Source organism: Triticum dicoccoides, chromosome 5B (genome assembly GCF_002162155.2).
Source record: "Triticum dicoccoides isolate Atlit2015 ecotype Zavitan chromosome 5B, WEW_v2.0, whole genome shotgun sequence".
Taxonomy (NCBI): Eukaryota; Viridiplantae; Streptophyta; class Magnoliopsida; order Poales; family Poaceae; genus Triticum; species Triticum dicoccoides.
In genome coordinates, this window is record NC_041389.1 from 574,277,466 (window position 1) to 574,291,588 (window position 14,123).

At 44.0% G+C, this 14,123-nt stretch overlaps 1 protein-coding gene across 1 annotated transcript; it reads left to right on the top strand.

Moving 5' to 3' along the window:
* Nucleotides 1-10,264: 10,264 nt before the first annotated feature.
* On the top strand, nt 10,265-13,000 carry LOC119311730 (pentatricopeptide repeat-containing protein At3g53700, chloroplastic-like). Its single transcript, XM_037587424.1, has one exon. It carries the CDS (start codon nt 10,500-10,502, stop codon nt 12,762-12,764), a length of 2,265 nt encoding a protein of 754 aa, XP_037443321.1. The 5' UTR covers nt 10,265-10,499; the 3' UTR covers nt 12,765-13,000.
* The last annotated feature ends 1,123 nt before the right edge of the window (nt 13,001-14,123 follow it).

Consider the following 14,123-nt stretch of genomic DNA (forward strand, 5'->3'; position numbering starts at 1 on the left):
CCTAATGGGCCTTATTGGGCCTAGTGGAGGAAGAGGAGAGGAGGCCTAGGGGCAGCCGCGTGCCCCTCCCCCCCCAAGTCCGAATAGGACAAGGAGGGGGGGCGGCGCCCCCCCTTTTCTTTCCCCCCTCTCCTCCTTCCCCCCAAGCCCTAGTCCAACTAGGGAAAGGGGGGAGTCCTACTCCCGGTGGGAGTAGGACTCCTCCGGCGCGCCTCCTCCTAGGTCCGGCCGCACCACCCCTTGCTCCTTTATATACGGGGGCAGGGGGCACCCTAGGACACACAAGTTGATCTACGTGATCGTTCCTTAGCCGTGTGCGGTGCCCCCCTCCACCATATTACACCTCGCTCATATCGTCGCGGAGTTTAGGCGAAGCCCTGCGCCGGTAGAACATCATCATCGTCACCACGCCGTCGTGCTGACGGAACTCATCCCCGACACTTTGCTAGATCGATGTCCGGGGATCGTCATCGAGCTGAACGTGTGCTGAACTCGGAGGTGCCGTACGTTCGGTACTTGGATCAGTCGGATCGTGAAGACGTACGACTACATCAACCATGTTGTCATAACGCTTCCGCTTACGGTCTACGAGGGTCCGTGGACATTACTCTCCCCTCTCGTTGCTATGCATCACCATGATCTTGCGTGTGCGTAGGAATTTTTTTTGAAATTACTACGTTCCCCAACACTTAATACACTAGATTCATGCTGGATAGCGGTCGGTGTGTGGAGTAATAGTAGTAGATGCAGGCAGGAGTCGGTCTACTAATCTCGGACGTGATGCCTATATAATGATCATTGTCTAGATATCGTCATGATTATTTGAAGTTCTATCAATTGCCCAACAGTAATTCGTTTACCCACCGTTTGCTATTTTTCTCGAGAGAAGCCACTAGTGAAAACTACGGCCCCGAGGTCTCTTTCTTATTATATTTGCCTTCGTCATCTATTTTTATTTGCTTTTATTTTCAGATCTATTAAACCGTAAATACAAAAATACCTTGCTGCAATTTATTTATCTCGCGTTCCCGCGAGATCTATCTTTCAATTTATTACAACTTTCTCACGTCCATTTGCCAATCTCTGGCACCATTACCCGAAAGGGATTGAGAACCCCTTTTATACATCGGGTTGCGAGTATTTGTTATTTGTGTGCAGGTGTTGTTTACGTAGTGTTGCTTGGTTCTCCTACTGGTTCGATAACCTTGGTCTCATCACCGAGGGAAATACCTACCGTCGATGTGCTGCATCATCCCTTCCTCTTTGGGGAAATACCGACGTAGTCTAGCAGACATCAACCCTCACCCTGTCTTTCCTTCCGCGAGCAGCCGGAGCCGCCCTCGTCTTCCTTTCTTGCCACTTTCCACCACAATGCTAACCATGAGGGCTCACCACATTCCATCTGCTCTAGCTCGTCGACCCATCGTTTCAAACTAGCGCACCAATTGTGCCTCCACTAATTCTCACAACCATCCCTATAAGTAGAGGTACAAGTAGTTCTCATTTGCCAATGGTGAGCATCAATATCTCACCCTAACATGTAATCTTTGAGCCTTAACCCCACTCCAGTCACGACCGCCTCCAACTTCATATGGCCTTATCCACGATTAGAGTGGATGCAAAATATGGAGATGAGCACGATGTCGATAGAATACATTCAAGCCAAATAAAGATATTTAGCTAACTGGATAATAACAAAGATGATAGTAAATCAATCTTCCATCTAAACCCTATCCTTATGTTCTAGTTTTTTTTTTCCTTTTTGTGTTTTCGTTTTTCTAAGGTCTACTTTGATTTAAGGAATTTCATAGGTTTCCTTAGAGGATTTGGATCCTTAGTGTTTTTTTTGCTATGGCGGTCGTTTGATTTGTATGAGTGGAATCCTTAGAATTTTTTCCACATGACTCTTTGTACTCTATTTTGGAGGAAAATTTTCATCCACTCAAATTTCTTGGTAAAATTTATTTGTTTTCCAATGCTATCAAACACTCTTCCATGCAAATTCAAGTAGTTTTGTAATCCTATAGGATAGAACACTCTTTTTGCGAATAAGCCTATGGATTTATACTAAATAGTATGAATTGTAAAAGACATCCCAAGAAAAAGGAAATTACAATCTGGTTCTTAGTGGGGCAAACAAACTCAATTTCCAACATGAGCCAAAGCCATGCCGCTCCCTGTTCCATAGTTGAAGTCGGCCTAATATTGTATCTTGTGGTCAGGGGTCCAGGTGGATCAATGCCTCCAAAGAAGAAGCCCTCATTGTAGAAGCCTTGTGTAGATTGCAAATCCTAAAGTCGAACCTTCTCATGAATAATACTTGCATTGGCTTCCCAACGACGGTGACAAGAATGTCATATTACAATGGAGAGGGATCATGAATCACCATAGGTCGATTTGTCATGCCAGGGAGACACCCGTAGGGAGAAAAGGAGGCCACAACCTCGTCGTTGTTGCAAAAACAATTGGGGGTGGGGGCATCACCCCAATCTCCAAGGATTGGTCTTCCATATCAACCAAAGAGTAGGAACAAGAATACAAATACCTTGACACCAGCGCAAAGACACATGCCCCCCCTGATTCGAAGAACCCGCGACAACCGTCGTAGACACCAACTCCGAGATCCAACAGCGACAACCAAGAATCACAAGTAAACTTATTTGTCACCACTCGAGCCGAAGCCATGAACAACCAAAGACTTAATCAAGACAACTAGACTACTGAACGCACACGTAACAAGTTCCTCGGGTTCCCATTCCTCCATCCAACGTCGGAGGTGAGGGAACCCCGGTGACACCAGAATCTGGGTGCCTATTTACACCTCGTGTTGGATCTCTTGTAGCGTATAGGGTTTCACGGAAGGAAAAAGAGGACGAGAAAGGAACCTATGGGATAGAACACTCTAATGCCACGTTTTCATGTCCCTGCGTTTTAAGAATCATGTGAATCAAAGAGGCTCTAACTGGTTTTCAACCAGTTTTCCATAACCATCTGAGTATCCTTTGTCTTATAGTTATAGTGTGGCCTCTAGATTCGGCCTCTTTGATTCGAATGATTTTTTGGAGGGTTAGAATCCTTAGAATTTTTTTTCAGTTTGTCATTTTATTTGTAGGATTCAATCTTATAAATAATTCTTACATGACTTTTTTAGAAACATAGTACAAACACATACGCTTATATAACACACACACACACACCCATGAAACACACACATGCAACCCTACCACTACGAGCACCTTTGTCATTTGTGCTAGATTCCATAGAAAGTTTAGCATTACCTCAATCCCTTTAAAAGAGCCTTTTAATTTCTTTTCTGTGATGCAATCAAGCCAAAAATTTGAAGGATTATAATGGGCACGATATTATTAATTATATGTTTTTTTTGCGAGAAAATTTCCGATCTATTCATCTTCAATCATGACAGTACAACGAATACTAGAAATAATAAAAATTACATCCAGATCCATAGACCACCTAGCGACGACTACCAGCACTGAAGCGAGCCGAAGGCGCGCCGCCGTCATCGCCCCTCCATCGCCGGAGTCGGGCACAACTTGTTGTAGCAGACAGTCGGGAAGTCGCCGTGCTAAGGCCCCGTAGGACCAGCGCACCAGAACAGCAACCGCCGCAGATGAAGAATAACGTAGATCAGAAAGATCCAATCCGAAGACACGCGAACGTAGACGAACAACGACGAGATCCGAGCAAATCCACCAAAGATAGATCCACCGGAGACACACCTCCACACGCCCACCAACGGTGCTAGACGCGTCGCCGGAACGGGGACTAGGCGGGGAGACCTTTATTCCATCTTCAGGGAGCCGCCGCCGTCTCGTCTTCCTGAGCAGGACACAAACCCTAGCAAAACTGAAAGAAACGACTAAAAACGGAGCCCTCCCGACGGCCCTTGCCGAGATCCACCACGCCCCCATGGCCCTAGGGTCACCGGAGAGGAGGCGGACCTGCGGCGGCGACGACGGGAGGCAGAAATCCTAACTTTTTTATGGAGGAAGGAGGAGGCGGCGGCTAGCCTTTCCTTCGAGCATGCGGGGCATGCATGTGTGGGCATACGCAGGCCTCATTTTCTTTGGTTTTTGATTATCAATCTTCTATATTTTTTGAACCAAAAATCCAAATTAAGTTTCTTTGCATATTCATGTTTTTGGTGACAGGACTTTCAAACGAGATCGATTTTGAATACGCTTTGAAGAGTTTTTAAGTTCATCCGCAAAAAAAAGGAGTTTTTAATTTTTGTTAAGTTTCAACTTTCAAAACTTAGTATGGGCGACGGACTAAGTCGTAAAGTTACGGAACCTGTGACCGACAAAATTGTAAACTAAAATTTGCAATTTGTTGTGCCCTTCTGAGGGATCCAACAACTTCTACGGGTCATGCGACAATTGAACGGCTGCGTGGCCGGACAGATGTGTGCTCCTGCACCTGCGTGCCCGTGCGGATCTCCGTTTCCCTACCGTGCATGCCCTTGATTGGGAGAGATAGCTATTGTCCTAGCTTTCGGCTATAAAGGAAGTCACTCCCCTTGGAGCTATCCTCTGCCCTCATGAACATGCGTCTAGTCTCAGGAAATTGTGTGCGCGGGAGCGAGACATGCATGATGGAGGGATCTCGCAAAGTTGCGCCGGGAAGGCAGCGGGACACCAACCGTGCGCACACAAGAGCAAAGTCGCTCGGCCATCCCAGCGGCAAACAGAGCCGCCGCAGTTGCGGCGCGGCAAGTTGTAGCAGCCGTTCTGGTTAGGCGGTCGCAATTACCGTGTCAAACTCAAGCGAGATCCATCGATGTTATCCTTTAAGTCCGCATCACGATTAGCCCGTCGTGTCGATCCATCGTTTCACGCATGTGCTAGCTCCTCGATTGGCGTCTCTTTGATCCTTGTCGGTACTCACATCATGCAAATCTTAGACCGGAGACACGATTGGTTAATGGTACAGGCTATTTCTATTTCTATGCATATTTGATATGGCGGGAAGTCAGTAAGCCATAAAAGAAGCTTATATAGTGGGTTCAATTTTAGTCTCTGAAAAGTAGAAAAACCCACATAATGACAGAGTTTCCCCTCCTTCTATCGGCACCGCCGCCTTCAATGGCCTTTGGACCCTGGAGATGCAGAGGACCCTGGGGACCCACTCCCATTCTTGATTGGTTGGTGCCTTAGTTAGGGTTTTGTGGCGACGGTGTTGTTCCCTGGTAGGAATTATGAGTCCCACGTCTGAGCCCTGCCTTGATGGTGTGTCTAGTATTGTAAGGGGACGTTTGATAGTGTGTCTCCGTCGGATCTCGTGGGACTCGGCCGATGTTGTGCTGGTAGTCGATGGAAATGTTTGTATCCAGTCTTTGGTCGTGTGTCTATATGTTTCATCCTTCCGATCTACATCTCTATTCATCGGCGACGGCTGTTGTGTTTTGATGTGTTGGCCTTGTGGGGCCTTAGTACGATTGCTTCCTGATTATCTACTACAACAAGATTTGACCAGTTTTGACGAGGGAGGGGCGATAATGGCGACGCGCCTTTGACTTACTCCAGCTCTTGTGGTCGTCGTTGGATTGTCCATAGACCTGGTTGTAATTTTTGTTACTTCTGATATTCTTTATACAAATAATGAATTTGTGAAAGTTTCTTTGAAAAAAAAACAGAGCTTGTTATACTTTCTTTACCCCATTTCCCAAGGACTACCACTGCACCTGCCAGGCGATGAACCAGCGAGGAGAAAATTGCCAGGCCTTACATTTTTCTTTGAAACACCAGGCCATACACTCGCGCCAGAACTCTCGCCACCTGAAGCTTTTCCCTACGCGCTACAATACCGGGCTGGCCCATTTTCGTGCATCGTTCGCTCGCTCGCGGTAGCTGCCTGTGCTGGCTTCCCTCCTTTGCTTTCTGGTTTTTTATTCATTTCTTGTTTGCCCCTAAAAAAAAATCATCTCTTGTTTTTTTTTCTTTCGGTTTTTTCTGTTTCTTCACCGATTTTCATCGGTTTTCTGTTGTTCTTTGTTTTTCATTGGTTTTCTTAGTTACTTTCATGGTTTTCTTTGATTATTGTTTTCTTTGTTTTTCTTCTTTTTCCTTTGTTTCTTTCTCAGTTTTCACTGGTTTTTTGCTTTTCATTCTTTCTTCTTTTTATTTGTTCCTTTCTTGGTTTTCATGGGTTTTTTTTCATTCTTTCGTGGTTTTCTCTGCTTTCATTCTTTTGCATTGGTTTTCTTTGGCTTTCATTTTTTTCTTTTTATTTTTTGGTTTTTATTGGTTTTATTTGTTTCATTGTCAATTTTCATTGGGTTTTTTATTCAACATATGTCAAAAGTTAAGTACACATTCCACATTTTTCTTATACATCAGAAATATTTTTATATATGTATATAATATTTTGAAATACATGATTAATATATTTTTTAAATTATATTTGTATGTCTACTTTTTTCATACACACTGTACATTTTTAGTATATATCTAATACATGTTTAACATTTTCGAACATAAGATTTCTTTTAAATACATGGTCAACATTTATCAATGCATAGTGAGCATTTTCTATGGCAATAAATATTTATCACAGACAATGTACATTTTTTGTAGACATTGGGAACATTTTTATATAAATGTTTAACATTTTTTAACTCATAATCAGCATTTTTTAAAATATATGTTTTTTTATGTCCACTTTTATCCAGTGTATGTTGTACTTTTTTATTATACACTAGGCAAATTTTTTATACACGTTAACATTTTTATAATACATGATCAACATGTTTTCATACACATTGTATTTTTGTATATATTTTTTGTGTACATGAAAAATATTTTTTCAAAACACATTTAACATTTTCAAGTACATGGTTTACATTTTTAAATACTTCCTTAATTTTTTAAATGATTGATTAACATTTTTTAAATATATGATCAACTTTTTTCATACACATTGTTATTTTTTATACATTTTCCGTATACATGGAAAATATTTTCTTTATACATATTTATCATTTTTCAAATGCTTGGTTAACATTCTTCAATTGTTTCATGTAAAATGTGGTTAATATATATTTAGAATATTTGGAAGTATAAAAAAATAAAAAAGCGAAAAAACATGCATGATATAAGCGACACATAGGCGCGCTCCATACACTCGTGTGCCCAACCACATAATTTCAACATTGGGGCGGCCAACACATCAGTGAGAACCATGCTGATACCCACCCCGGTTATGAGGGATAATGGGTTGCTTCATCATTTGCACTCTGGCCCGAATTGGGCTAACAACTATTTGGATTCCTTTGGAAGGAGGTGACATGTGGAATGCTATCTGTCATTAAGATAATCCTTGGAAGCTTATATTTGAAATAACTAAAATTACTATCATTTTAGAAACATCAAGATAATCTTTAAAACAACTGAAATTTTGCATATTTCAATGAGGTCTAAATGGTTTTTTGCTTCTAAAATTTAACGTTGGTCAAAACGCTATGTAATGATAACATGTCAGCTAACTATGCAGAGGTAATAAAAGAGGAGAATGCTTCGGAACCCTATGTCTGGTGAGCTGCTCGAGCGACTCACAAGGTGAACCCCACAACCTCCACTAGCTTCCACCTAATCCGCCTCCCCTCCTCGCCGCTGTTGGCGAGGCCTCTACAGGACCTACACACCATCTCCTCTTCGTACCCCCTTTGACCCTTGTGATGAATCCCGGCGAGACTTCGGTGAGATGCGTTCGCTGCAGTATCAGCCACAAGGACTTGTAACTGATCTTGGCGAGGGACCGGTGTGTCGCCTTTGCTGCTGCGGATTCCCACAACAAGGTCCTCTCTCCTCTTGGCTATGCATGCAGCCACGCCTGGATGCCACATGGCAAGATTTGCGCTCGTGGTGGTTGACCCTGTGCTCGCGCCCAATTGTTGCACGGTGCCTAGGAACGGGAAAGTAGACCTAAGGCCGATAGTGTGCTCTGCTCCTCACGCCGGGGTGGCCTTGGCCAAATGTGCGGCTCCTGGATCACCGACTTGTGGTGGCGACGTCAGCGCGAATTGTGGTGACTATCAAAAGTTCTTTGTGATGGTTCCTCCCTCCAGACCCTTTGATTGACTTTGGCGGTGAGATGTAAACTATAGGCGATGGCTTGACGCACAGGGATGGTTATGCAGTGATGGTGGTTGCACATCGCATGTCGCTGCTGGAATGAAGGAAAAGTGATGGCGACAACATATGAGTGGCATCGATGATGGTGGTGCACTCAGTCTCGACCTCTGTGGTGAAAAGCAAGGTCTTACCTGAGCTTGTTATTGTTGGCAATGGCGATGTTTTTATATGGTTACCTCGTTGAAGGCATTGCTCGGATATGCTTCAACTTATCCTTCCAGGTGAAAACCTAGATTCCGGCCTTGAGTGGTTGGATGCAACGATGGCGCCGTTTGAGCATCGCTCCCTTTCGAAAGGTGTTGTTGTTGTTGAAGAACTTCCTCGTCTGTGTAGTTTCATGACATGTTTGGTGCGACTATGGTCAGTGCCATAGTTTGCTGATCGTGGATCCCATCACTTTTTTTTTCTCTCGCATACACATAGTTTCAGTCTGATATGACTTTGATATTTGTTGACGTGTTTTATGTGTGCACGTGTCGATGTTGGTTGTACGCAACCTAACTATGTAGAGGCCGGGATATGGGCTCGTTGTGTTTGTCTCCTCTTAATGCTCCACTCTTGAGCCAATAAAGCTGACTCTTTATAAAAAAAAACTATGTAGATAACTTAAACTATAATGGATGCAGACGCCACACCCACCATAATCTAAGCCACTACTCGTTAGTTTTAGGATTGGTGCAACTTTTTATTGAATTGGCAGTGACTTCATACAACACGCGTTGTGTATATGTCAATAATAAAATATGTTCATACTCATTTACTAGTGAACTAGACACATCGCATTTAACTCAGACATTGACTGACAAAGTGGTGCCAGTTTTCAACAGAGAACTGATTGAAATAAATGAATGTAAAGTTGCCAGGCAACTTACAGTGGAAAGTCACCCCTAAAAAAACTTACAATGGAAAGATAAAACAGTAAAAGGTAAAATAAAAGATGCCACTACAAAGACTCGGGCTAGTTTTTTTTTGAAGTATTTGAAGAATATTATGGTTTTCTCATAAACCACCGTTTTCAAAACTTTGAGGTGCTTGGGTTCAACAAATATCATAGTTTTATAGGCATATTATCTCTAATACCATTTTTTAGTACTCAAGAAGAGATGTCTTGACCACTTTTTACTAAATTGAAGAACAAAAAACTATGGTTTTTTGAAACTGAAGTTTTCATTGTTTATGTAATTGAATACATGGGTTTTAGATTACTACGGTTTTAAGAAAACCATGTTGCCAAACTAGGAATTAGTACAAAAAACGTCTCAGTAAGCATACATATAATAATTTGACGACATCATTAGGGTCGAATGGTTGATAATACAGTTACCATATCTCCATCATTAAGCACTACTTCTTTCGTCGTACTAAATTATGCGACAGAAACACAACCTCGAAGGAACATTTCATCACATAATCAATCTTCCCAATCTCAAATTTTGTCCAACTAAGATATGAGATGGCCAGTACTTGCAAGATTTGATCAAGGCCATAGTAACAGCGGGTTGCATTTAATATTTGATGGGTGGTTCGGAGGTGGCCTTTGTAGACAATGGGGTCTTCTCCTCTGCCACTGGTCAGGCCAGGACAACTGTTGATATTTATATGAAAGGGATATACACGATTGTTGAATCATGGAGTACATCCTGACTAATATAGTGATTGGGATCCCGATGTAAATAAGTAGAGGATATTCTGATGGGCAGCGTCGCCGAATGCTCTTCAATGCAATTATGGAACTATAGTTCACTAGTATCATAACGGGCATGCACGCAAAGCCTTATTGCTTATTGGTGGCTCACCGCACCTGTTTGGCAGAATGTAACATATTTAATAAAATTTATATTAATTTAATAATTTTTGAGAGAATCGGCATAGGAAATGCTTCCAGTAAAATATAGTACATTTTTTAAAACTTCAGTGGGTTGCTTTTAAGCCTTTGCCATTTCCGAAGGAAAAAAACATGATTACTTAGACCGTGATATTTTTGTACAAATACGGCATTGCATATTTCTTTCGACCGTGGTATTTGCTGCCACTGGATTCAGATCCAAAGGTGCAGATTGCATTGGAATCTGGTAGCGGTAGACACGACGAGGGAGGTGGAACTTCTCTCCCCCGTTCCCCCTATCCTATCCCCTTGTTCACCTCACTGCCCCTCCCGAATTCCTCCTCCGCCCGCCGGAGCCTGCTGCGACGAGCTTCCAAGCTCCCCTTGCGTCAGCTAGCCTTCTCCTCCGCTTCCAACAAAGAGCAATTTACCTCTCTTGCGCACCATCAGTTGCCCTTGAGCAATCGCCCCGCCGGCCGCCGGTCCTTGTGCGCCCACCAGATGCTTGTGATATTTCCGTAATGGCCTTCGCAACGAGCCTAGCCTCCTGCCCCGGCGCGTCGCTGCAGGCGGCGACGGCCAGGCCGTCCAGCCTCGGCTCCCCGGCGCCGCGGCCGCGACCTGTACCGCGCTGGCGGTGGCCACGCCTCCGGCCGTCCGCGTTCGCCTCCGACCAGCAGGCGCTTCTGGCCGCCCTGCGCGAGCAGGCGGACCCCGAGGCGGCGCTCCGGATGCTCAACTCGGCGCTCGCGCGGGACGACTTCGCGCCCGGCCGCGACGTCTACGAGGAGATCATCCGGAAGCTCGGGACGGCCGGCGCCTTCGACCTCATGAAGGTGCTCGTCAGGGAGATGCGCCAGGAAGGGCACCAGGCTGGGCCGGGCGTGGTGCAGTCGTTTGTAGAGGGCTATGCGCGGCTGCACATGTTCGATGATGCCTTCGACTTGGTTCTGAACCAGCTCGACATATTTGGCGTTCAGGGGGACGCACTGGTGGTGGTGTACAATCAGCTTCTCCGTACTCTTATGGAGGGGAGTAAGATCAAGCTCCTTGAGTCCGCTTATACGGAGATGAGCAATCGGGGTGTCAAACCTGACCTTGCCACTTACAACACGGTTATTAATGCGTTGTGTCGAGTTCATCAGGTTAGGACTGCAGTTTTGATGCTGGAGGACATGTCTAGCAACGGTGTGGCACCTGACGAGGTGACATTCACTACGTTGATGCAAGGTTTTGTCGAGGAGGGGAGTATTGAGGCGGCACTGAGGATGAAGACTCGGATGTCAGAAATGGGATGCTCGCCAACAAGTGTAACAGTCAATGTTTTGATTAACGGGTACTGCAAGCTGGGAAGAGTCGAAGATGCCCTCAGTTATGTACAGCAAGAGATTGCAGATGGTTTTGAACCTGACCAGGTCACATTCAGTACATTTGTTCATGGTCTGTGCCAAAATGGGCATGTTGATCATGCCCTCAAAGTCATGGATTTGATGCTCCAGCAGGGTAGTGATCCAGATGTTTTCACCTACACTACTGTTGTAAACTGCTTGTGTCAAAATGGAGAACTTGACGAGGCTAAGGCAGTCATAAATCAGATGGTGGATAGCAGTTGTTTGCCTGACGTTACCACCTTCAATACTCTCATTGTTGCCCTATGCACAGAGAATCGGCTTGAGGAAGCCTTGAACCTTGCACGCGATCTGACAGTGAAGGGACTCTCTCCAAATGTTTATACTTTCAACATTTTGATAGATGCCCTTTGTAAGGTTGGAGATCCTCATCTTGCTGTTCGATTGTTTGAAGAGATGAAAAGCAGTGGATGCACCCCTGATGAACTTACATACAATATATTGATTGATAACCTGTGCTCATCGGGGAAGCTTGCCAAAGCTTTGGATTTGTTGAAGGAGATGGAAGTTAGTGGTTGTCCTCTGAGCACAGTGACATATAACACTATAATCGATGGGTTATGCAAGAAATTGAGAATAGAAGAAGCAGAGGAGGTTTTTGATCAAATGGATGTAACAGGTATTGAAAGGAATGCGATCACATTCAATACACTTGTTGATGGATTGTGCATGGCCGAAAGGATTGACGATGCAGCAGAACTTATTGAACAAATGATAAGTGAAGGGTTGCAACCTAACAATATCACTTACAATTCTATTCTAACTCATTACTGCAAGCAAGGAAACATAGGTAAAGCTGCTGATGTTTTACAAACTATGACCGAAAATGGATTTGAAGTTGATACTGTTACATATGCAACACTCATTAATGGCCTGTGCAAGGCTCGTCGGACTCAGGCTGCTTTGAAGCTTCTTAGAGGTATGCGGATGAAAGGGATGAGGCCAACTCCAAAAGCCTTCAACCCTGTGATTCAGTCTCTATTTAGAGGGAATAATGGCAGAGATGCTCTGAATCTGTATAGGGAGATGACAGAAGTTGGTGAGCCTCCTGATGCTTTGACATATAAAATTGTTTTCCGTGGTCTCTGTCGTGGTGGTGGCCCTATTAAAGAAGCTTTTGATTTCTTGGTAGAGATGGCAGATAAGGGTTTCATACCAGAGTTTTCATCATTCCGCATGCTAGCTGATGGTCTACTGAACCTGGGTATGGATGATTACCTCATAAGTGCTATTGAACTAATTGCAGAGAAGGCCAACTTCAGAGAATCCGATGTTTCTGCAATAAGGGGTTATCTCAGGATCCGTAAATTTTATGATGCATTAGCAACTTTTGGCCGTCTCCTGGATATCAACAACCCTCGATGGACTTATCGATGAAACATGAGAAAATACTGGGAAAGTACTGAGTACATGGAAATTTTGCTGGTTAGTTCATCAGGATAGATCTTGTTTAATTACGAATAGATTACTATGCTTGTTACTTGGTGTGGATGAACTCAGCATGTAGAAGATGCTTATCTTGGTATTGAAACTCGTGGGAATTGTTTATCACCATTTCCACTGTGAACCCTGTTTTTTGAGTTTTATATTTTAAGGGTACTAACATCAGATTATTTTGCCGCCTTTTCAACTAAGTCTTCATTTATCAGTCTATTATGTCTTCACTTAATTATGCTTTTCATATTGGTTACAGCTAGAAATGTTAGCAGCAACCTATATTCTAACTATAAAATTATACAGTACCGCATCTCTTTCCATGAACCGTCTTGGAACACTGGCACGTAGGCGCTTCAGATTTAGCTTGTGAACGTACCATTACCAAAGATGATTTTATGCGGCCAGAAAGAGGGAACCAATTTAAGATGCCAAGTTGAGCAGTGTTGTACATGTGTACATATCTATTGGTAAGGTTCTGCACATAGATACCTGTATATTCGATCATTGCACAAATTGTAGACTACCATATGAACTCTGGTAGCCATCAGTTGTACATGAATAATGTGGATGCTTTAGAGAAATCCTCAAGGAACAAGCGGCCATGGATTCCTAACAAACGGCTCACTGACTCAGAATGGCTGTAAAGGAATACTGCAACATAACACAGCTTGCTGTGTTGAATGAGGGCAAATTTGACAATTTTGACCTTGGGACGAAATCAAATCACAGAATGAACTACCCGTGAAACTATTTCACGCTGATGATCTTTTTGTGTAGCGCCTGCCACGCAGGCGCCACACCCTACGGTGCAGCGCCTAGCTGGGGGCGTTGCACATCTGTCCACCGTGGCAGCCCTTGGACCCGCACCCAGCAGTGCAGCGCCTCCGTGCTAGGCGCCACACATTTAAAGTGCAGCACCTGGCACTCGGGCGCTGCACTGTGACTTAGATGCCAGCCGCGGCGGCCCTCTCCTCCCCCACCCACCCCATTGCCACCAGTTACAGAACAGAAGAAACCGTGGCGGCGGCCCTCTCCTCTCCCCCTCTCAATCCCCTCTCCCAAATCCTTTAGATCTGACGATTTTGTCCGTGGATTCCTTCAGCAATCCATCCTAGAAGGTACCATCCTCCGATCCCCTTCTTTCTATCCATATAATGTATGCTATTTTGAAGATTTAGAGGAACCCTTGTTTGATTTGATTAGATTTGAATGTTTAATCTTGCATGTACCTAATTTTGCAACCCTAGTTTAGTTTATTTTATTGAAAAGATATGGTTTGGATACATAGGTTGACATGTT

What these genes read in the sequence shown, in the direction of transcription:
- LOC119311730 (XM_037587424.1), top strand. Translation starts at nt 10,500, where the DNA reads ATGGCCTTCGCAACGAGCCTAGCCTCCTGCCCCGGCGCGTCGCTGCAG.